Source organism: Motacilla alba, chromosome 14, assembly GCF_015832195.1.
Source record: "Motacilla alba alba isolate MOTALB_02 chromosome 14, Motacilla_alba_V1.0_pri, whole genome shotgun sequence".
Classification (NCBI taxonomy): domain Eukaryota; kingdom Metazoa; phylum Chordata; class Aves; order Passeriformes; family Motacillidae; genus Motacilla; species Motacilla alba.
The window spans coordinates 14,518,144-14,540,096 of NC_052029.1; the positions used below are offsets into that span (position 1 = coordinate 14,518,144).

Sequence of the window (21,953 nt, forward strand, 5' to 3'; positions counted from 1 at the left end):
TCTTGGTGCCCTGCAGACCCCAGAGAAGCCACGAGAGCTGGAGATGCTGGTGAGTATCTGTGGTTCTCCTGGAGCTTCCCTTCTGGAATGCTGGCTGGCAGCGCTGGGAGGCTGTGGGGACACTGGCATTGTCCCCCATGCCACCCAGAGGGACAGGGAGAGCCTCCAGGAGGGGCTGCAGCCTCTCCCAGTGGATCCCAGCTGGATCTGGGCCCTACCACTGCAAAAGCCCTGGAATAACCTCCTCAGCTCAAGGGAGGGCTTCCTTCTCCAGGCACCCAGCTGCCTCCGGGAGAGGCACTGATGGAATTTGTGTCTCCTCTGCCCCTCTCTGGGTGAAGCCACTTCCTCCTGAGCCTCTTCCTGCTCTGACATCCATTGGCATTCCCCTTTTTGATGCACTCAGCTCCCTGGGATGCCTGTCCAGAGCAATTCCTCATCAAATTAAGCTCCTGCCAAGCCTTTCCAAGGCCATGATCCCTCCCCATCTCCCTTCCATCACTCTCCAGCCAGGGCAGTAATCCTGGCAGTGGGATAACACAGCCTGATTTATGCACCAGGCCCAGCAGAAAATGGACACATCTGCCTGGAAAACAGAGGCCGTCTGTGAGAATCCCAGCATTGGTGGAGAGCCAGAACCTTGGAGGGGGGGAAGTCACCTCAGGCTGACCTGAACAAGGTCCCCTCTCTGTGTCCCCTCAGCCCCACAGGGCCCAGCCCCAGGAGCCAGCAGGATTTTGTACCTCTGTGTCACTGAGGGGTCCCTCAGGGATCTCTGCAGCACAGCCCACACCTCCCTATCTCCCCAGATCCATCTCCCCCAGTGCTGGCTGCTCACACATTCCCATTCCTGCTCCCTGAGTCCCTCCCTGTGGCCCTCCAGGGCTGCCAAAGGCAGGTTGCTGGTTTTGTCCCCCACCTGCAGTGGGACAATGCTAGAAAAGCTCTCCAGGAGCTCAAACTGGGATAAGGCCAGGAATGACAGCACCAAGAGGAGATAAACTCCTGGACAGGAGCAAATTCAGGCCCTGCCCTTCAGGGCTGTGCTGGAAGGAGGAGTTCTCCACTCTTTTCTTGGCACAGGCTCCCTGTGGGGGCAGCTCCAAGCTGCTGAAGACAGAGAGGAGTCTCTTGTACAGCCTGCAGGGAATTAATGTGCCATCCAGGGATCAAGTGAGACCAGAGAAGGGAAAACAACCCAGATCTTCTGATGGGGAAGTTCCACATCTTATTGTTGGGCTGGGCTCCAGTGGTGCTCCCCACCAGGAAGAGCTGAGGCAGCTCAGCAGTGACTGCTGGGGGATTCACTTCCACCAGGAGCATTTGAACCCAGATCTGATGGAGAAAGGGACTTTGGAAAATACCCCAAATCTGACAGAGAAAGGGACTTTGGAAAATACCCCAAATCTGACAGAGAAAGGGACTTTGGAAAATACCCCAAATCTGACAGAGAAAGGGACTTTGGAAAATACCCCAAATCTGATAAAGGGACTTTGGAAAATACCCCAAATCTGACAGAGAAAGGGACTTTGGAAAATACCCCAAATCTGATAAAGGGACTTTGGAAAATACCCCAAATCTGACAGAGAAAGGGACTTTGGAAAATACCCCAAATCTGACAGAGAAAGGGACTTTGGAAAATACCCCAAATCTGACAGAGGAAGGGACTTTGGAAAATACCCCAAATCTGACAGAGGAAGGGACTTTGGAAAATACCCCAAATCTGACAGAGGAAGGGACTTTGGAAAGCTGGGAGTGGGAAAAGGACTAAAGGAAAACCATCAAAAAGGAGCCCTAGAGAGCAGCCCTTCCTTCCAAACCCAGCAGGCACCAGGCTTTGGAGCAAGGAAATGATCAGTGATGTAATTCATTATGGAGCCTTAACGAGCAGGAGCTCAGAAAGAAGAGGAAAACGCTTGAAGCAGGTCTTGAAAAGCTGCTCCACACCAAGAGATTAAAGGAGTTCACTGCTCTCCTGTTCTCCAGACTGCAGGAGATTATTTTATCTATCATTGCTCCAAAAAGGAGAAGTGCTACGAGAAAAAAGCAAAATTACATCCAGTGTAAAACCAAACCTTGCTAATTCAGACTAAACTCACCAGATTTCTTTTTTTTTTTAGTAGGAAGATTAAACATGAATGATTCCATCAACAGGGGATGGCTGATTCCCTAGCACTGAATCTCTAAAACAAGAACCAGGAATTGGGAGGGTGGGCAGAGAATCTGACATCATTCCCTGACCATTCTTTCTGTCTGTGCCCTCTCCTAATTTTTTTTTTTTTTTTTTTCTCAATCTCCTTTTTCCCCACAGGTCAGGTGGAGGAGAAGGTCTTTGACCTGGCAGGCAGAGGTTGCCACACCAGGAGCAGGGCAGGAACACTTTGAAAAGAGCAGCTGAAACTCAGTCTGAAATCCCAAAAGAGGAGATTAATCCTGTGACAGTCCTGGATCAAAATGCTACATTCCCCCAGATTTGGGGATAATTGGTTCTCCAAGTGTTACTCAAATTGCTGAATAAAAACCAAATCCAAAGCTGATGAGAATCACCCCCCAGAAATGCAGTGACAGTTCCTTGTCATCGTCAGCCCATAAATGGGCATTCTCCACACACCAGAGAAAGAATTTCCCCCCGAACCTGAATGAATAAACATTAAATTAGCTTTATTTTTTTTTTTTTTTTTGTCACTCAGAAACCACATTCTATGAGGGTTTTCCAGCTGTGGTTTTAGGATGCTAATTTAATTAGGGTAGGAGCTCATGCCCTGCCTTGGAAATGAAAGCTGCAGCTTTATGAAGAGCGATGGTTGTCAGAGAGCTCTTCTTAAAATTCCCTTCTCATTTCCTGAGCATCACTGGAGACCAAAGTGGCATTTTTTCATCTGCACGAGATCTGCTCGGAATATCCCTGGGGGTTTTCCCTTGACAAGAGACCCCTGCTGGGAATGCAAACTGCAAGAACACCCCAAGGAACCCCAAAACCTGGCCAGGAGCCACCCTATTGTTTGTGGAGAGGGGGGACAGAAAACAAGGAGGGAGAGGAAATAGGAGCTGTGGTGGCAATGCTTTGTAAATTGAAAAACAGAGACAAATCCAAGGATTTCTTGAAATGCCAGCCCGGGGGTCAGGTTGGTAAATCCCTGCTTTAGCCTCAGCCCAAATCCTTAAGGAAATCTGGATGCCCAAGGGCAAATGCTGGGGTTAGAAACATCTTCATGGCACTGATGAAGATCAAAGCAAAGGGGTCCTTGCAAGGAAAAGAAATTCCCCATTTTCCAGCTCTCCTGGAATAGATTGTGGGTTGCTTTGCACTCAGGAACTGAGTCCCAGGGGTGGTTTTGGGTAATTCCATGTTTTCTGCTGGGTCTCTTGTGGCCACTCATCCTCTGGAGGAGACTCCCACCCACGTGGGGCCTGCCCTTGGCTGCTCCTGGCAGCCAGGGAATTGGGATGGGCAGGGTTCATCTGAGTTAACTCCAACACTGGACAATCAGAGCTCACACCAGCACACCCACGAACGAGCAGAACACACCTTAAAAAGGATAAAATTAAAAAAAAAACAAACCCAAACACCTTGGAATTCTGATGGAGGACTGAAAGCCAGCAAAAAGCTTCTTTCCTTCTTTTCTCAGATCCATAAAAAAGGGGAAGTGAACACTTGCAGGATCCTATCAAATTCCCTGAGTCTGGAAGTGTTGTTTCTCTGGCAGCTCAGGAGAATTTGGTGATTGGTGACCCCAAATCAAGATTTGAACCCTCAGAAGCATCTCCCCAGTTTGCCTTTCCAAGGCTGCAGCACCTCTGTCAATAACCCTGGCTGTTCCTGCCTCCCAAATAAAACTCCTGAGCTGGAAGCTCCCAGTGCTTTCTCCAGCATCCTTCTCTGTCCCTCCTGGTGTTTCCCAAACTCGCCAGTGAGATCTGGGGTTTGTACAAGCTCTGCCTACAGGAACTTGCTCTCTGGGAACTCTTTTCCCATCGTTTTGCCTCTCCCATCACACACACTCCAGGATGAGCCATGCAAAACTCCACTCCCAAGGCCTGGAGGAAGCTGAGACCCTCCCCGGGTGGCTTCTGGAGGCCACCAAACTGTCCCCAGGCCCCAAAGGCACTTCTGTCCCCAAGGGGAGCACCCTGGGCATGGAGGAATTTTGGGGGCTTACCTGGGGCAGGGCTTGCACCACCGTGTCCAGCAGAGCTCTCATGCCCGTGGCCATTTTCAGCAGTTTCAGCACTGAAATGAGGAGCAAATCCTGCTCAGCAGGGCTGGGGGGAATTGCAGGGAAAATCCAGGGAGGAAATCGAGGTCCAGGTCTGGCAGGGAGGGTTTAAATGTCCCTTACTGCTGTTTGGACACGTGGGGAGTTCTCTGCATCCCAGCAGGGCTGAACATCCCCCGTCAGTCCCAAGGGGAATGCATTCCCACTGCCAGAGGGTTCTGGGATTTTGGGAATAAATTCCTCCCTGGGAGGGTGGAAAGGGGCTGGGATGGAATTCCCAGAGCAGCTGTGGCTGCCCCTGCATCCCTGGAAGAGTCCAAGGCCAGGCTGGGATGGTGGAAGGTGTCCCTGCCATGGCAGGGGTGGAATGGGATGGGCTTTGAGGTCCCTCCCAACCCAAACCACCCGGGAATTCTGTCCATGAAAATGGACAAAAACCTACAAGAACCCCAACGTGCCCAGGCAGGAAAACGGGAGGCACCTCACCAGTGAAGAGCATCTTCCCAAGCCCTAATTGCCATCACCCCCCACCCTGCTCTGGACCAGGATAAAAGCTCAGTGTTCCCAGGCTGGAATGAGAACCCAACCCACTGGAAAACCCCATGGAACCCCAGCTGGTCTCTGAGCTGCCATTCCATGTTCCCCACTGGAAAAGAACCAGCAGGGCTGGAAGGACAAACGTCCAAAGGATTTCCACCACCTCTGGGGTGGCTGGAGAGCCCCAGAGCAGGACCCACCCCTGGCTATCCTGAGCACCCTCATGATGCGGATGATGGTGGGGTTGATGGGAAGGGCAGCGTTCATCTCGATCTCCTCCAGAGTGATGCCCACAATGGACAGCAGGACTATGGCCAAGTCCAGCTGGTTCCACCTACAGAGACAGGAAGGGCAAACAAAATTCAAATTATACATATTTTACAGGCACCAGCAAATCCCAAATGCATCTTTGTCAAATTTAGTTAATTATCTAATATTACTCCTCTTGAGTTTTAATCCAATATATCTTTTATAGTTCTATTTCTCCAAAGTGTTTAATTTTTTTAATAAAACCATCCATTAAAACTTATTTTTATTTCTATTTTTCTCTCAACAATATCTATCTTCTTCTATAATAGATCTAAATCAGTATTTCTTATCTCAAAGTTTATATGCAAATATACACTATATCAACTTTTTATTAAGTTTTAAAAATTTTCTGCAAATTTATTTCCCCCATATAGCCTCATTTTAATTTGGGCCTGTGATTTTTAGGTGGTACAAAACCAGCTCAGAGCAGCTGGCACAGCCACCAAATCTGGGAAGTGACTGGGAAGGGTTTCTGAGCTGGTGAGGCCTGGTGGAGAGGGAAATACTGGGGGAAAAGATGCATCTGGAATTTTGGGAGATTTCCTGCATTCCTCCTGCAAAGCACCGCCAGCAGTTCTTGGGATTTTCAGTTCTTACACTACAAAGTTTGCACACACAGAGAGCCAGCCCTGGGCTCTTCCCGTGTCACCACAGTGCTGCTACGTCTCCCCAGAATCTGGCTCTGAAATGGGGTCAGTCCAGCCCTGAATCCCAAATCCACAGGGGCCCAGAATGTTCTCACCTGTCCTTAAAAAACCTCCGGAAACCAAAGGCCACCAGCTTGAGCAGTGCCTCGAACACAAAGACGATGGTGAACACGTAGTTGCAGTACTTGAGGGCTTCATCCAGGGACTGGAAAGACAGATCCCAGTTAGGCCAGCCCAGTTATCCCTGCCTGGACCCCCATGGAGGGACTGGCAGGGTGAGAGGAGCTCAGAAATTTCAGGAATAAAGTCATAAAGGCTGGTGGAGCTCACTAAATCACCCAGCAGAACTCAAATAAAGGCTTAGCCCCTGAGTCAAACAAAACCCTCCAAAGCACCGAGATTAGTTCTGCTAAAAATGTCAGGTTCAAGCTCAGTGCACAGATTGTTCAGTCTGGGCCAGACAGGAAAAAAATTCACCCCTTCCCCATCTCCTGAAGATTCCTTGGTCTGGAGCGCCCGGCCTCGGGGAGAAGAAAAGCCTTGATGGATCATTTCTTGATTCCAGCCCTGGGGACAAAGGCTTTGCTTAAAAAGCCGAGGAAAATAAATAAACCTTGGAGATGGATGGAACCTTTCCTTGTTGAAAAATGGGGCATCTCCAGAGCTGGGCAAAGCGTGTCCATATTTGGTGCAACGTTGCCGCTGTCCCCGGAGCCGCCCTCGGAAGTCAGGAATCCGCAGTGTTTATACTTGGGGATGATGAGTGTTTATAATGGATTTCATTGGAGCTGGGGGCCAACAATAGCAAAGGAATCTTGTGGGGCCTTAAAATAGACAAGCTGAGGGGGGGAGCAGCTCTTGGGGTGGGGAGGGATTGGGGGACAGGAGGGAGGGAAGGGGGGTTTGGTTTAGTGTAGAGCAGGACTCTGAATTCCCAATAAAAAACGGGAATTGTGAGCATCAAACCAGACAAAAATGGAAATAAATGTGACAGAGGAGGCTGCAGGAAACCCCAGGGCACAGGAAAGCTCTTTTTGTCCCCTCTGTGTGATGCCTGGCTTTGCTGACCCCACACACAGTGAGGTCACCAGGGCATGGCCATGCCCTGGATTTTGGGAATGGGAGCTGGAAGTTTCTTAGGTGTTGGCAACAATCCCTATTTTTGTTCCCGTACCTAAAATAAAATGGCAGCTTAAAAAACACAGGACAATTTCCTGTCCCATCCAAAGCCTGAGCCTGACTTCTGCCACAGCTTGTGATCGCTTGCATTTGGATTTACAACTCTGTGTTAAGTGAATGTAAACCAAGAGTAAATAAAACCTAATCTGGATAAACAGCATTTCCATGGAATTATCCTGGTGTAAAACACACACACACACACACAGGTTACCCTCTGGCTCAGCATCCAGGAGGCATTTGCAGGTTACCATGGAATGCTGGAAAAGTAAATGCTGAGCCAGAGCTTCATCAACGATAGCCAAATGGAGAATTTATGGATGGAAAATGTAAAAATGGATATAAATTTAGCTATCAGCCCCTGTGATTTCTGTCACAGGTGTTCTGAGGGGAGAATGATTTTATAATACGTTAAAAAAGTGAAGATTGTGCTTTTAAATAGGTTTCTTCAGAATTCATTGAGGAAAAGAAACACTCTGCATGCTGTAACTCCAAGTTTATATCCGTTAATGGAATGTTCTGAAACTCTGGACTGTTTTCCAGCGTGAGGCTCAGTCAGGTTTGGGATCAGGGGAGGAAATATTTAGATTGGTCTTTTCCTGGTAAAAGCTTAATTCACTCTCCATTAGCTGGGTTTTTTTTTACCCAAAGCAGGGAAATGGAGGTTTTGCCTGAGGCAGGGACTCCCGAATGGCAGAGCTGGATCAGAATGCTGAGGGGTCCCAAAAACTGGGGAGGCCTTTTTGGGACTACCTAAAACCAGAGGCTAGACAAGATTAGGGGACAGAAAGTATTTCTATTTATTGAAGAGCCTTCAGGTACATTTAGGGCAGACAAAGGCTACACCCCAAAATGGACCACGGGCCAGGGGTTTTCACACTTTTACCCCAAAATGGACCATGAGCCAGGGGTTTTCACACTTTTACCCCAAAATGGACCACGGGCCAGGGGTTTTCACACTTTTACCCCAAAATGGACCATGAGCCAGGGGTTTTCACACTTTTACCCCAAAATGGACCATGGGCCAGGGGTTTTCACACTTTTACCCCAAAATGGACCATGGGCCAGGGGTTTTCACACTTTTATAAGTTTGGGCCATTTGCATATTGGGGGTTAATCTTCCAATTACAGCTTCAGGTAATGAAGTCATTGACCCCGAATTTGCTCCCACAATTCACTTTTGTTTAGATTTCTGGGGCCTGTGAGGTGTCCTTGATTTCCAGGCCTGGAGAGGAATTGTTGTGTCTGCCCAAAACGGGAAAGCAGCAGCTCCCACTGCACATGGAGTTTAGAATTCTACACTAAAGAACTACAGGATTACAAATGCATGGAAAACATAAAACCTAAAACCCTAAAACCTCACTGGGAGTGTCCCCATGGCCAATCTCCTCCCAAGGCAGCCGTGCTGTGCTGGGAGCACTCCTACCTTGGGCTGGTTGTAGTGCTCCATGGACATGGTGATGACGTTGACGCCGATGATGAAGGTGATGAAGAGGTCCAGGTAGTGGCTGGTGCACAGGCTGTGGATGTACCTCCTGGCCGGGGAGTAGTCGGCGTAGTAGGGCCTGCGCTGGGCTTCTGTGGGGACACAGGGGACAGCCATGAGCCAAGGGGGCTGCAGGGCTGCTGGCCACCAGCGCGGGGACTGAAGGTCACCTCCCAGCTGGAGACGGGGTGGAGAACAAAGGTGGACAAACGGTGGGAAGTGGCTGAGTGATCCCTGTGTGATCCCTGAGTGATCCCTGAGTAATGCCTGAGTTATCCCTGAGTGACCCCTGTGTGATCCCTGAGTGATTCCTGTGTAATCCCTGTGTGATCCCTGTGTGATCCCTGTGTGATCCTTGAGTGATCCCTGAGTGATTCCTGTGTGATCCCTGTGTGATCCCTGTGTGATCCCTGTGTGATCCTTGAGTGATCCCTGAGTGATTCCTGTGTAATCCCTGTGGGATCCCTGAGTGATCCCTTTGTGATCCCCGAGTGATCCCTGTGTGATCACTGAGTGATCCCTGATGAATAATTCCTGTGTGATCCCTTTGTGTTCCCTGTGTGATCCCTGAGTGATCCTTGAGTGATCCCTGAGTGATTCCTGTGTAATCCCTGTGATCCCTTTGTGATCCCTGAGTGATCCCTGTGTGATCCCTGAGTGATTCCTGTGTAATCCCTGTGTATTTCCTGATAAATAATCCTGTGTGATCCCTTTGTGATTCCTGTGTGATCTCTGAGTAATTCCCGAGTGATCCCATAGTGATTCCTGAATGATGCCTGAATAACCTCCCTGAGTGATCCCTGAGTGATTCCTGAAATATTCCTGTGTAATCCCTGAGTGATTCCTCAGTGACCCCTGATTGATCCCTGATTAATTCCTGTGTAATTCCTGACCAATACCTGTGTGATTCCCGAGTGATTCTGCCTCCCACCACAGCCAGCGGGGTTTTTGGGATGAGCAGGTGCCAGCCAGGTCCTTCCCTGTGTCCCCCAGTCTCCTCCTGGCATGGGAAGCAGGGGAGGAGCAGGACGGCCACAGGACCCAAAGCCAGGGAAAAGCTTCAAACCCAGCAAAGCTGCAGCTGCAGAAGGGGGCAGAGCTGGGGCAGCACTCATCTCTCCCAATCCTGCACGTTCCAGGAATATCCCAGGTGGGAGGAGAACGTGCCCCAGAGCTCCAGAAGGTTTCTGGGGCCTTTGGAAGGCCTAAGGAAAAGCAGCAGGGCATTCCTGAGGGATGGGAGCACACAGGACACAGCCACAAAGCGCTTGGCTCTGCCAGGACAAACAGCACAAGCTCCTCTGGAAAAAGAAATATACATTTATATTTATAAAATGGATAATTAAACAATATATCTAGGGCTCAGGGCACGGCTGCATCTAAAACCATTCACATGAATTTTATATCTCTGCCTCTGGTTGGGATTCCTCCTTTTTTTTTCCTCTTGGAAATGTGGAAATTTCTGCCTGTGACCAAATTCCTGGGAGTGTTCCAAGGAGAGTGTTTGGACCCCAGGACTGCATTTACTGCCTGTGTCTCTCTCCAATGACAGTGTGACCACAGGGGTGGCTGTGGGCACTCGAATTCCTTTCAAACTGCAGCAATGTAAATACTCCGAGTTTACACAAGGCCAAGGCAGCCTTACTGTGGATTTCACAAGTGGAAGAGACACTGAGGTCACACCAAGTCAGAGCAGGATTGTTCTTCACAGAGAGGGGATTTTGCAAATATTTCAGCAAACTCAGCGCACGGAGAGCTCAGAAAAAGTTGCTTCACCTTGACAATAAGGAGGGAAATCAGTTTAGAAGCACTCAGTGCCCTCCTGAAATCCATCTCCCACTCCTCTCATCCTGCTAATACCTTTCAGATGGAAGGACTCTTGAAAAGTGGGAGTTTGTTGGCTTTTTTGTTGTTGTTTTTTTTGGTGCAGCTGATGCCAGATCAGAATCCAAAACCTTAAAATTAATTGGATAAAGGGAAACAGAATCTGCAGCTCTCTTTCAACTACATTTTTTTTCCCCTGGTAGTTAAAAGTACAGTGGAGGCATTTGAAAAACATTTCCTTCTGACCAGGGTCACCAAGGCTTTTTTTCTGCTCTGCTAAGGGGTGTGGAAAAACAAGATGAAAGCAACCAGAGTTGTTTTTGAATACATTTTTTTTTCCCTGTTGCTTTCATGTGCCTTAATCCTACGAGTCATCTTGGACTGCTGGGGCTGTCTGTGCTACTGAGCTCAGCCTGCCTGAAAAATAATAATAAAAACATTGCAGTATAATATTTATTTCAGCCTGTACAATGTGCTTTCATGTGTTTTCAGGATTACAACATCCTTGTCCTTTTTTTTAAAATTATTTTTAGGGAAATGTCTTCTTGGGAGTGCAAATAACTCCTTGGGAGGTCTGAGAACACTCTTAATAGTTAAATGTTATATTAAGGGACTGTTTATTAATGATGAATGGTTGATTAATGATTCCAGGAGATGAGCAGGGATGGGCTGGCAGCACATAAGGAAAAGAGGCTGCAGGTGGTTTTAACCACCCCTCACCTGCCCAAATGCCTGATTTATTCACCATTCAGCAAAAGATCAGGTGTTCATTCTGTTTTATCAACTAATTACAGAAGGAGCATCACAAGAAGACATTTTCCACTGCCAGGCACTGAGCTGAAAACCTCCTGAATTCCCTGGCAGCATCTGAGCTCCTTCTGTCCATGGGCTGGAGAGGAAAAACCAAGGAGGAAGCAGCCAGACCCAAAGGTGGCTCTGTCCTACAGCACACAGGGGTCCCACAGGTCTCTCTCAGCCCTGCCCGAATTCCTGCTGGGAAAAGTTAGGACAGGCTTAACCCGAGGGAGCTCCAGGTGAAGCCTGGCTCCTTTAGGATGCACACAGCCCAAAGGGACAGGGAAGGAACTCCAGCAGGGGGAAACATCCACGGAGAGCTGGCATGGAGGCGACAGAGGTGACAATAACCACATGCAGCGGGGCCATGCTCGGGGGGACCCCATGCAATGTCCACTGGAGGAGATGCTGCCCATGCCAGGCTGGCAGAGGGAGCTGGGGTGTGCCTGGAGAGAGCTGGGATATGCCCAGGGGTGTGCCTGGAGGGAGCAGGAATGTGCCCAGAGAGAGCAGGAATGTGCCCAGGAGTGTGCCTGGAGGGAGCCAGGATGTGCCCAGAGAGAGCTGGGATATGCCCAGGGGTGTGCCTGGAGAGAGCAGGAATGTGCCCAGGGATGTGCCCAGGGATGAGCCCAGGGATGTGCTCAAGGAGCCAGGATGTGCCTGGAGGGAGCAGGAATCTGCCCAGAGAGAGCAGGAAAGTGCCCAGGAATGTGCCTGGAGGGAGCCAGGATGTGCCCAGAGAGAGCTGGGATATGCCCAGGGGTGTGCCTGGAGGGAGCAGGAATGTGCCCAGGGATGTGCCCAGGGATGAGCCCAAGGAGGTGCCCAGGGATGTGCCCAGGGATGAGCCCAGGGATGTGCTCAAGGAGCCAGGATGTGCCTGGAGGGAGCAGGAATGTGCCCAGGGATGTGCCCTGGGATGAGCCCAGGGATGTGCCCAAGGAGCCAGGATGTGCCTGAAGGGAGCTGGGATGTGCCCAGGGATGTCCCCAGGGATGTGCCCAAGGATGAGCCCAGGGATGTCCCCAGGGATGTGCCCAGGGATGTGCCCAGAGAGTGCCCCAGCAGCCAGGGCTGGCTCAGTGACCCCGGGGAGGCCGAGGGGCTGCAGCAGGGTGGGAGCAGAGGAGAGCAGCCCAGCTCTGGCAGGACAGGCAGAGTTCCAGGGCTCCACAGCCCTGGGCATTCCCAAGCCCTTCAGGAAGTTTTCCCTCTGTTGGCAGCACAGCAAAGAGCTCTGGGCTCCTCCCAGTTCACATTTTTAACTCTTAGAGGGAATTTTAAGCCCCCAAATTGTGTTGAGGGTTCACTGCACACACCCCCACTGCTGCTGGCACAACCAGAGCCGTGGGGTCTGTGGGAGAACCTGGGTGAGGAGGATTCTGCTCCATGGGGTGTGGGCACTGCCACCAGGGCATCCTGGCTCCACCGCTGATCCCAGCAGGCAAAACACAACCTGTGCCTTGGGCTCTCTGGGAAAATGGGGCTTGGGATGAGACTCCCATCAGCCAGCTGGCAGATTTTGGTCATCATGGAATGGTTTGGGGTGGGAGGGACCTCAAAGCCCCTCGGGTGCCAGCCCTGCCATGGCAGGGACACCTTCCACTGTGCCAGGCTGCTCCAAGCCCCATCCTGCCTGGGCACGTTGGGGTCCTTGTAGGTTTTTGTCCATTTTCATAGAATTCCAGGATGGTTTGTGTTGGGAGGGACCTTAAAGCCCATCCCATTCCACCCCTGCCGTGGCAGGGACACCTTCCACCATCCCAGCCTGGCCTTGGACACTTCCAGGGATGTAGGGGCAGCCACAGCTGCTCTGGGAATTCTGTTTCAGCCCCTTTCCACCCTCCCAGGCAGGAATTTATTCCCAAAATCCCAGAATCCTGCCCTCTGGCAGTGGGAATGCATTCCCCTTGTCCTGGCACTCCGTGCTCTGTAAATGCCCTCTCTCCATCAAACACAGACAAGTTTCCCCTTCAGCTGCTGGTTTGAACTGGTGGAAGTGCAGGAGGGGGAAAAAAAAAAGCAACCATCAAACAGATGAAAAAAGGAAAATCCCAGCCTTTCCTCCCCCTGCTTTTAGATGCTGGCTAATACTTGAATCTCACCTCTCTGCAGAGTATTTCAACTTTGCTTGTGGTTCTGCTGACATGGAAATTAATGAAGCCCTGTCCTCCCCTGGCTTAAAAGCATTTTTAGTTGGCATTACAATTCCCAGCTCCAGCTCCTCCATTACAATGCTCTGCATGAAACATTAGAAAGCCCTAATGGGGTTATTCATGCCTGGAACAGAGCAGCTCTGTACCTGCAGCTGCCTGGAAAAAACAAGCAGCAGGCTTGAGAATTCCCTGCTTGGAAACTCGGAACCCTCAAGGATACAGCACCCAAAATTGCAGTTCCAGCTCGAGTGATTCTGCTGGATACAGAGAGGGTTGTGGCACTGAGAGGGTGTTTAAATTCAAATATCACCACGTGCCACCCTCTAGAGAAAGGTTTGCAGTCACTGCTTTGAAAGGCACCTCTGCTGGGGCTTCAAATTTCCCTCACCCTTCCACAATTCCCAGCTCTGGTGGGAAAAGCCTCAGAGGAACAGATTTGTGGCCACTCTCAGAGAGCTGAAATCAGGAAAAAGTATTTCTGAATTCTCAGCTTTTGGGGTCTTCCTGAAGGGACACCACTGGAAGGCACTCTGCTCCCAGCTAGAGCTGGGATTTCCAGCTTTCCCAGCTGTCCCTTGGAGGAACAGATTTGTGGCTACAATCACAGAGCTGAAATCAGGAAAATTATTTTGAATTCTCAAATTCTGGGGTCTTCCTGAAGGGACACCACTGGAAGGCACTCTGCTCCCAGCTAGAGCTGGGATTTCCAGCTGTTCCTTGGAGGAACAGATTTGTGGCCATTCTCCTCTCATAGAGCTGAAATCAGAAAAAAGTATTGCTGAATTCTCAAATTATCAAATTTTGGGGTCTTCCTGAAGGGACACCGCTGGAAGGCACTCTGCTCCCAGCTAGAGCTGGGATTTCCAGCTTTCCCAGCTCTTCCTGCTCTGCTTTCAGCCCCAGTGTCACCCAGACCCTCCTGCAGCCTCTGAAGGCCAGAGCTGAGCTGACAGGCAGACCCAGGAGGGCTGGATTTGGATCCCACGGGCAGAGCAGATCAAGCTGCTCCACGTGTTTTTAATGAAAACCTTCAATCTGGGGAGGCTGCTTTGGGTCTGTGTCTTCTGAGAAGCTCATTAAAAGGCTGAGAGCAGCAGGATTGTTCAATTACATTTGGATGTAATGGATGGAGCAGGGACAGCGTCAGGAAAAATATTCTGGTTTATCTTGATTTTTTTTTTCCTCTTCACATAAAAAAGTTCACTGAGCAGTTCTGCCTTTAAAACCACATCAAATGCATTTCTCAGAGTCCTCACCCCCTGCCCTCTGTTCTCCTTGAGCAGACTGAACCTGCTGCCAATCCCTTCAGCAAAGCGGCCCTCAGATGGGATAGAAGAAATGTTCTGGAAAGATCTGAGGTGGTGACAGCAGAGAACTGGGCTCAGAGGGACCTTTCTGCTGAAAAATCACCCCAAAGGAGGTGATGACTCCCCATCCCACCTGAGAAGAGCTGGGTCCTGCTGCAGGGCTGTGTCCTCCATGGAGCAATCCCTCTGCTGAGCTCCAAATCCTGGATCCAGTCTGGGACTGGCACCCAGATCACTCAGCTGAGGTTTAATCCATCCAGGGCTGTGCTCTCCATGCTCTCCATGAAACAATTCCTCTGCCAGGCCCGAAATCCTGGATCCAGCCTGGGACTGGTGCCCAGGATCACCCAGCTGAGGTTTAACCCATCCAGGGCTGTGCTCTCCATGAAACAATTCCTCTCCTGGGTTCCCAGGCCCCAAATCCTGGACCCAGCTTGGGACTGGCACCCAGGGACACCCAGGGCTTTGTCCTCCATGAAACAATCCCTCTGCTGGGTTCCCAGGCCCCAAATCCTGGACCCAGCCTGGGACTGGCACCCAGATCACCCAGCTGAGGTTTAACCCATCCAGGGCTGTGTCCTCCATGGAGCAATCCCTCTGCCAGGCCCCAAATCCTGGACCCAGCCTGGGACTGGCACCCAGATCACCCAGCTGAGGTTTAACCCATCCAGGGCTGTGTCCTCCATGGAGCAATCCCTCTGCTGAGCTCCAAATCCTGGACCCAGCCTGGGACTGGCACCCAGGATCACCCAGCTGAGGTTTAACCCATTCCAGGGCTGTGCTCTCCATGGAACAATCCCTCTGCCAGGCCCGAAATCCTGGATCCAGCCTGGGACTGGCACCCAGATCACCCAGCTGAGGTTTAACCCATTCCCAGCCTGCCACGGCTCTGCGGTTGCATTTTTGTGTGTGCAGGAAGGGACAGATTCCCCCAGCCCTCAATCCCCAGGGGACATCACAGACAGGGGACAGGACACACAGACAAGGTGCCAGGCAGACAACAAGCCCAGAGGGTGCATTTGTGGCCTAGGCTGGATTTTCCTCCCGTTAAAACACAAATTCCTCCTCCTCTCCTGCTCTGTCCAACGCTGGGAATGCTGACTGAGGTAAAAGCAGGGATCTCTGTCAGCCTTCCCACATTCCTCCCTGCTCTCCCTGGGGTGACCAGGCTGCTCCACAGGGGTGACACAGAGTGCTGGGACACATGGAAGCAGTGGAAGGGACACATGGAAGCAGAGGAAGCTGCCAGCTGCTGTCACCATGCAGATCCCACAGCTCCACGAGCACACACACACTGCCCACAGCCACAGCTCACATCTTTCTGAGTCTGCCGCGGTGTTTTCATCAAATCCATTCGTCACCTCAACCCCCCAGGAGGTTCAAACCCCTCCCAACCGAAACAAAAATACATCCCTTGAAATGGAAACAGCAATTTCCCCAAAGTGCAGCAGATATTTGGGTTCACCTTGTTAACAGCTCCACTTTTAGAGCCAGACATTTTCAGGGAACCTTCTGGAAGCCCAGCACATGGCCAAATGTTTCGCTTCTCAGCTGCTCTATTGACTTGATCCCCTTCCAGAAATCTGTCCTCCTCCCTGTGCGCTCTCCATGAAATGTTACAAGCCTCATCTGTGCAATGGCTGGGCTGAAATAGCTCCTTGGAGGTGGTGGATAAAGAGGGACAATGTCACAGTGTCCATCACTTTGACAGGGACTGGCTCTTTCTGTGTCTGAGCTGTGGAGTCACAGCCAGGCTTTAATAAGATTTATTTCCTAATCAGGGGCTGAGCTGTGCCTCCATACCTGTGCCCCTGTTCTCTCAAAGGATGCTTAAAATTGCCTTTTTTTTTTTTTTTTAATTTCATATAAACTTCGAGTTTATCTGAATGCCTTTTAGGTCAGCACGTTGGGGTAGAAGCTGCACAAGGAGGACCCCTGGGACCCTAAAACTGATTCTCCTCCCTGTGCTGGAAATGCTGCCTTCAGTATTTCCACCCTCACAGTCCCAAAGCTAAATGGGAAAAGGGGAAGGAAATTGCATTTGAACTCTTGGAAATCTCTGGGGAGACTCAGTGTCTGAGCTGGATTTCATTTCGAGCCAGGCACTGAACTCACAACTGGCTGAAATCAAATGGGCTTGGCCCTCCCTGTGGTGTCATTAAGGTCCTGTGGGGACAGCAGTGCCACCATTTAGTGCTGAGGTGTCCCCTGGCTCTAGCAAGGAGCACCAGAGGAGCCGGAGAGGGGCTGTGAGGGACCCAGCTCCTGCCCCAGGCCTGGGGGGATGCAGGGAATGGGATGGGGTTTCTCCCAGCACAGCCTGTGCTGTGTCCTTGGAGCTGGGCTGCTTTTCCAGCTGGAAATGGATATCCATGGCTCGATGTGTGGGACACAAGCAATTTGTCACAATATTTCGTCCTTCCAGGAGATGACATGGCCAGGCAGAGTCACAGCACTGCTGCAAGCAAACAGGGCCAGAAAAGCTCAGCCTTACCTCTGACTAAGCTCATCTTTGATCTCAGTGGCCAAGCCAGGTTTGCTCACTCCTCAAAAATGCCTGGAAGGTTCTCCCTGCTCACTGAAACTTCTGGGAAAGCTGGAGCTGCTTTCCTGGCAGATTTCCTGGGAATACCCTCCCAGGTGCAGCCTGCCCGGGGGAGCTGGGAATGGACAGGTTTGGGGCAGGAAAGGAGCAGAGGCTCAGGTGGTTTTGGGATTTGATGGTCCCTGTGAGATCCGCTGAGAAGAACATTTTGGCTAAAAGCCTTTTTTGGCTAATGGCCCTGCCCCTGGCCAGTGTTCCAAGGACAAAACAAGTCCCAGGACTGAGTCCCAGCCTGGAATGGGACGAGCATCTCCTGTCATGGACATGTTCCCAAGAGGAATTCTCCCTGCAGCCCCGCCCTGGGGCTCCCCTGCTGTCCCCAGGCTCTGTCCATGCCCCCATGCAGGTCTGTGGCATGCGGGGCCATGCTCCAGGGCTCCCAAACAGCATCAGCACTGGTTCAGCTGAGAAAAGAATCCCCAAATCAAAGCCCACCACCATCCTCAGACGCAGGCGGCGCGTTAAGGCATGGGGGAGCCTCGGAGCGGCCTCCAGGCACAGGGGGAGCAGGGAAACTGTTCACCCCTGTGTTCCTCGTGGCCTTGCAGAGAAGACTCTGCTGGAGGACGATTTTCCCCCCGGCCAGGTGAAAAGGTGACATTTACCACCAGGACAATCCCAAGGTGTCACCAGCCCGAGCCTTGAGGCACCGCCAAAGAGGTAATGAAGCAACGCAACCTCGTGAACCCAAACAACAACAAAAAAAAACCCAAAACTAAAAGGAAATCTTGCTTTGGGAGCAGGCAGGGCTCAGAAAGATTTTGGTTTGTAAGGCACTCTACCGACCAGACAGGTACATCTCCTTACTCCTGCGCTTTTTCTCCAGGCGCCGCAGCCGCTTCTCCTCCCGGCGCCGCGCCTCCTCCGCCTCCTGGTGCTGCCGGCACTTGTGGAAGTTCTCCACCACCACCCCCACGAACATGTTGAGCACGAAGAAGCTGACGATGAGCAGGAAGGAGATGAAGTAGAGCAGCATCCAAGGGTTGTGGTTCTGGATGGGCTGGGGGGGAGGGAAAAACGAGGGAGAAGCGGCACAGAGCGGGTGGGTTGAGTCAGTTTTAAATTTTTTGGAGCAACAAGTTGTGTGGGGAGGAGGGGAGGACTGGGAGGAGGATTTTCTCCAAGTGTTTTCCTCTCATTCACCTTCTCACTGACTAAAATTTTACAGTTTGGTGCAAAACCCACCCGAAACTGCCTTACAGGATTTGATTATTTTGGTATTTATTTCACACAGCTCCAGCTAAATCTCAGTGGATGAGCATCATCCCACCAGCAAGATTGTTTCGGCTAAAGATAGGCTCCAGATTTTTAATTTTTTCAAATGTGGGCTCCTCCTAATGTTTCTCAGTTGTTACCAGATCTTCAGAAGTGGGGGAAATGAAGTCCAAAGTGTTACTGTGGCTCTGGGTGGGTCCTACTCATGCAAGACTCAACTTCCCACGGAAAATGCCACAAAACTCACAAACTGAATGCCTTTTCCACAACATTCCTGGTGGTTTCCCATCCTCAAGCACCCTCATTCCAATTCATTCTACATCCTCTGATGCAGGACACGTCAGAGCTTGTCCTACATGGGAAGCAGCCATGCAAAAGCAACTCCAAAGAAATGGAAAACTGGCAGCTCAGTGAGCCAAAGGAACCTCAAGGAGGCTCTACAGCTCTGTTCCTTCCTGGGATTTCAAAAACCCTGGAGTGGCCGGGCCTGAGGCTGGAGAGAGGAGCACAGGTGGGCTCTGCAGGACAGGTACCTGTTGGTCAATGCCCACGGCATCCAGCCCGTCGTACATGATGTTCACCCAGCCGTCCTTGGAGGAGAGGACAAACAGGGACATCAGGGCCTGCAAAATGGACAGAAGGGGTTGGCCTTGCCTTTCAGTCCCCAGAGAAGGAGCTCCCACCTCCTCCCATGGCCTGGCCTGCTATTCAGCCCTATAAAGCACTTTGTTTTCTTCATTTGCAAACAGAACAGCAAGAAATCCAGAGAATAAAAGGGGCAGTTGAGGGCTGGCATCCCAAAGCAGTGGCTTTAGGACAACACTCCTAAAACCAAGGAACTGTGCAACCGTGGCAAGAGATCAAGGGTTGATCTGATCCATTTTTACACATTTAGGGTAAAAGACAGAGATTTCCAGATAAAGCCATAGAATGGCCAAGGATGGAAAAGCCCTCAAACATCACCGAGTGCAAATATTAACCCACTGACAGATGACTGCAACATCAATTTTGGAAACTTCCTATGATGGAGGCTCCACAACCTCCTGAAGCCCCACATTTCAAGTGTCCATCCATGAAAAGCTGGCACAGAAAACCCCTGCAGGGAGGACTTTACCTGCCCCAAATTGTCAAAGTTGTACTTCCTCCGGACCCATTTGTAGTGAGCGTTGGTGCAGTCAGCCTTCGTGGTGATGTTTTTGACATCAGGGCCATCACAGTAGTAGAACTTGCCTTTAAAAAGCTGCATTTGAGAGCACAAATAAAAAAAATTGAATAAAAACCAAGCAGCTTTGAAAAGTCTGTTCTCTGATTTATCTTTCATTCCTGCAGTAGAGTTCATCAGGGAGGTCTGTCTGTTCCCCTAATCCTGAGATCCTTGCTGGGAGCAGCTGCCAGCCCCACCTTGGATCCTTTCTCCTAAAGCCTGGCTCTTCTTCCCAAACTGAAGCAGCAGTCACTTAGAGGGGAGGGAAATACTTTACCTGGACCCCTAAAATCCCAAAGATAATGAAGAAAGCACAGCAGATGAGAACAATATTCCCAATGGGCCTCAAGGAGGAGATCAAGGTTTCCACCACCAGCTTCAGACCTGGGGCTCTGCTGATGACTCTGGAAAAAAAAAACCACAAGACAACAAAACTTTTAACTTTTATGCATCTCCTGTTATCACCCAGCTGCTCCTCCTCGGCTCTCTGGGGCTGGCCCAACCCTCCTCTACCTGCAGGCAGGGAATTCTTGAGACAACCAGAACATTCCCAGTCCCGTCAGATGGAATTCAAACAGTGACAGCTGGGCAGAGTGAGGAGGGGAGACTCCCTATGGGCAGGATATCACAGAGCTCTCACTGTGGGAGGTTTGTACCTCTCTCCAGGAGCCTGATCCCTCCAAGGGCTCTGATCCCAGCACAGGGACACAGGCAGGACCCTCCTTCCTCTCCCAACACGTGAACATCTTCCCAGTGGGCCTGGAGAGCACGTCTGGTGCTCCTCCTGCAGCAGTGGCCATGACAACTTTCCAAACAGAGCAATTCCAATTTGTTTCCTAATTAGTTCCTGAACTGGCTCTTTGCTAACAGGAGCCTGTGATCAGCAGCTCCACAGCCAAAGGGTCAGTCCTGTTGGGAAGCAGATTCCTGGTGTGCTCTGAGGCAGGTTTGGGGTGTTGGGAGGAGCAGGAGTGTTGCTTTCCTGGAGGACAGCAATGCACTGCCCTGCCCTGGGGATGTGGCAGCGGAACCAGCCCAAGCCAAGCTTTCCTGGGAAGGGCCAGGTGGGAGTTTTGCCTGAAAAACACCACAGTTGTTTTTAGGATGGGCTTGTAGAGGGTGAGTCCTTGCAGGGAGCTGCAGCTCACATGGATGGTGAAGCCTTGTGCCTGCCAAGCCCAGAGAAAAGCGTTTTGTGCTGCAGCATTTCCACAGGGTCTTGTTTGAGAGAAATCATGTGGAGACTGAACTGCACCTCCAAAGTGTTAGGAATGGTCCCTGGAGCCATCCTGTGCTCGGTGAGGCCGTGGTGAGAGGTGATGAATTCCTTTCTATTCATAGGATCTGGCCTAGTTATTCTCAAAGACCAATTCCCTCTTTCCCCCTCCCCTTTCCTGATGAACTGCCCGTGTCCTGAATTCTGTTCCCACTTCCGTGGGTCACACATGGGGACTTGTCCAGGGTGTTCTGGGGAGCCAGCACTGCCAGGGCACTCTGGTGCCACCAGCAGAACAGCGAGGAGCCAGAAACACTGATTTTCTGGTCACTAAGGTGACACAGAGCACAAAGAGCTGTTGTTCTTTGGTCTAAAAGATTCCCTCTTCCTATCACTCTCACAAGCACGGCTTTGTCCCAGAAAGTTTCCAGGTTTTTGGAGGTGACTGTCTCATTCCCCTGAAATTTCAGAAAAAAAAGGCTCCTGTTTCTTGCCAAGCAGGACAAAACCAGAAGAGGAGCTGATCCAAATCCCCCCCCAGCATTATCCCTCTCTATTGTGTAATCATCAAACACAGATTATCTTTGCTCCTGTTCTCAGACACTGGAAGCTCTGCCCTCCTGTGCCTGCCTGAGGGAGGAGCTGCTTTGCAGGGTCAGGAGAGCAGGGAAGGATGCTGGAGCTTATCAAATCCTCATCAGCACCTGTTCAACTGCGAATCCCTCTTTGCTGGGGAATGCCTGTGAGGTTGTGCAGTGGAAGAAGGAATTGGGAAGAGTGATTTGGGGAGGGCTGATAAAACTGCAGCGTGGAGGAGGCTCTGACTGACTACCCTCACGCTGGATTCTGACTACACCTCTCACTCCAAACTCCAGCCGTGTGTGTCCGAGCTGGAGAAGATGGATCTGAACTCATTTCACTGCTTTCAAACAGTTTCTCACAGAGTTTAGAGATCCCCAAAGATGCTTCTACCCATGTTGTATTTCAGTTTTTTGTGTTATCAAGCAAGACCTTGTGCATTTCCCAAACTCTGATTTATCAGCCCATACCGGAGAGGTCTCAGGGTCCGCAGAAGCCTCAACACACGAAGGACTCCCAGGATTTTGGCTCCTCCTGCTGATGCCATGGACACAATGATGTCAATGATGGATACAAAGACCAGCACTCCATCCAGGACGTTCCAGCTGCTCTGCAGATATGTGTTCTCCCCAGAGAAAAAGCCAAGAGCTACCACCTGCAGCCAGGAGAAGGGAGAT

General features: G+C 50.8%; 1 protein-coding gene across 2 annotated transcripts in view; it reads right to left on the minus strand.

The window, feature by feature from the left end:
* The window catches only part of CACNA1H (calcium voltage-gated channel subunit alpha1 H), a 156,217-nt gene that overhangs the window by 16,957 nt on the left and 117,307 nt on the right, over positions 1-21,953 (minus strand). The window contains exons 21-29 of one of the 2 annotated variants that reach the window (XM_038151115.1): positions 21,747-21,931; positions 19,759-19,885; positions 19,392-19,517; positions 18,811-18,900; positions 17,870-18,062; positions 8,313-8,464; positions 5,806-5,915; positions 4,955-5,088; positions 4,161-4,231 (exon numbers count right to left, since the gene is read on the minus strand). In XM_038151115.1, the coding sequence (XP_038007043.1) occupies positions 4,161-4,231; positions 4,955-5,088; positions 5,806-5,915; positions 8,313-8,464; positions 17,870-18,062; positions 18,811-18,900; positions 19,392-19,517; positions 19,759-19,885; positions 21,747-21,931 (1,188 nt within the window). Of the gene's footprint in view, positions 1-4,160; positions 4,232-4,954; positions 5,089-5,805; positions 5,916-8,312; positions 8,465-17,848; positions 18,063-18,810; positions 18,901-19,391; positions 19,518-19,758; positions 19,886-21,746; positions 21,932-21,953 lie in introns of both variants that reach the window. The other variant, XM_038151114.1, reaches the window with a different exon arrangement.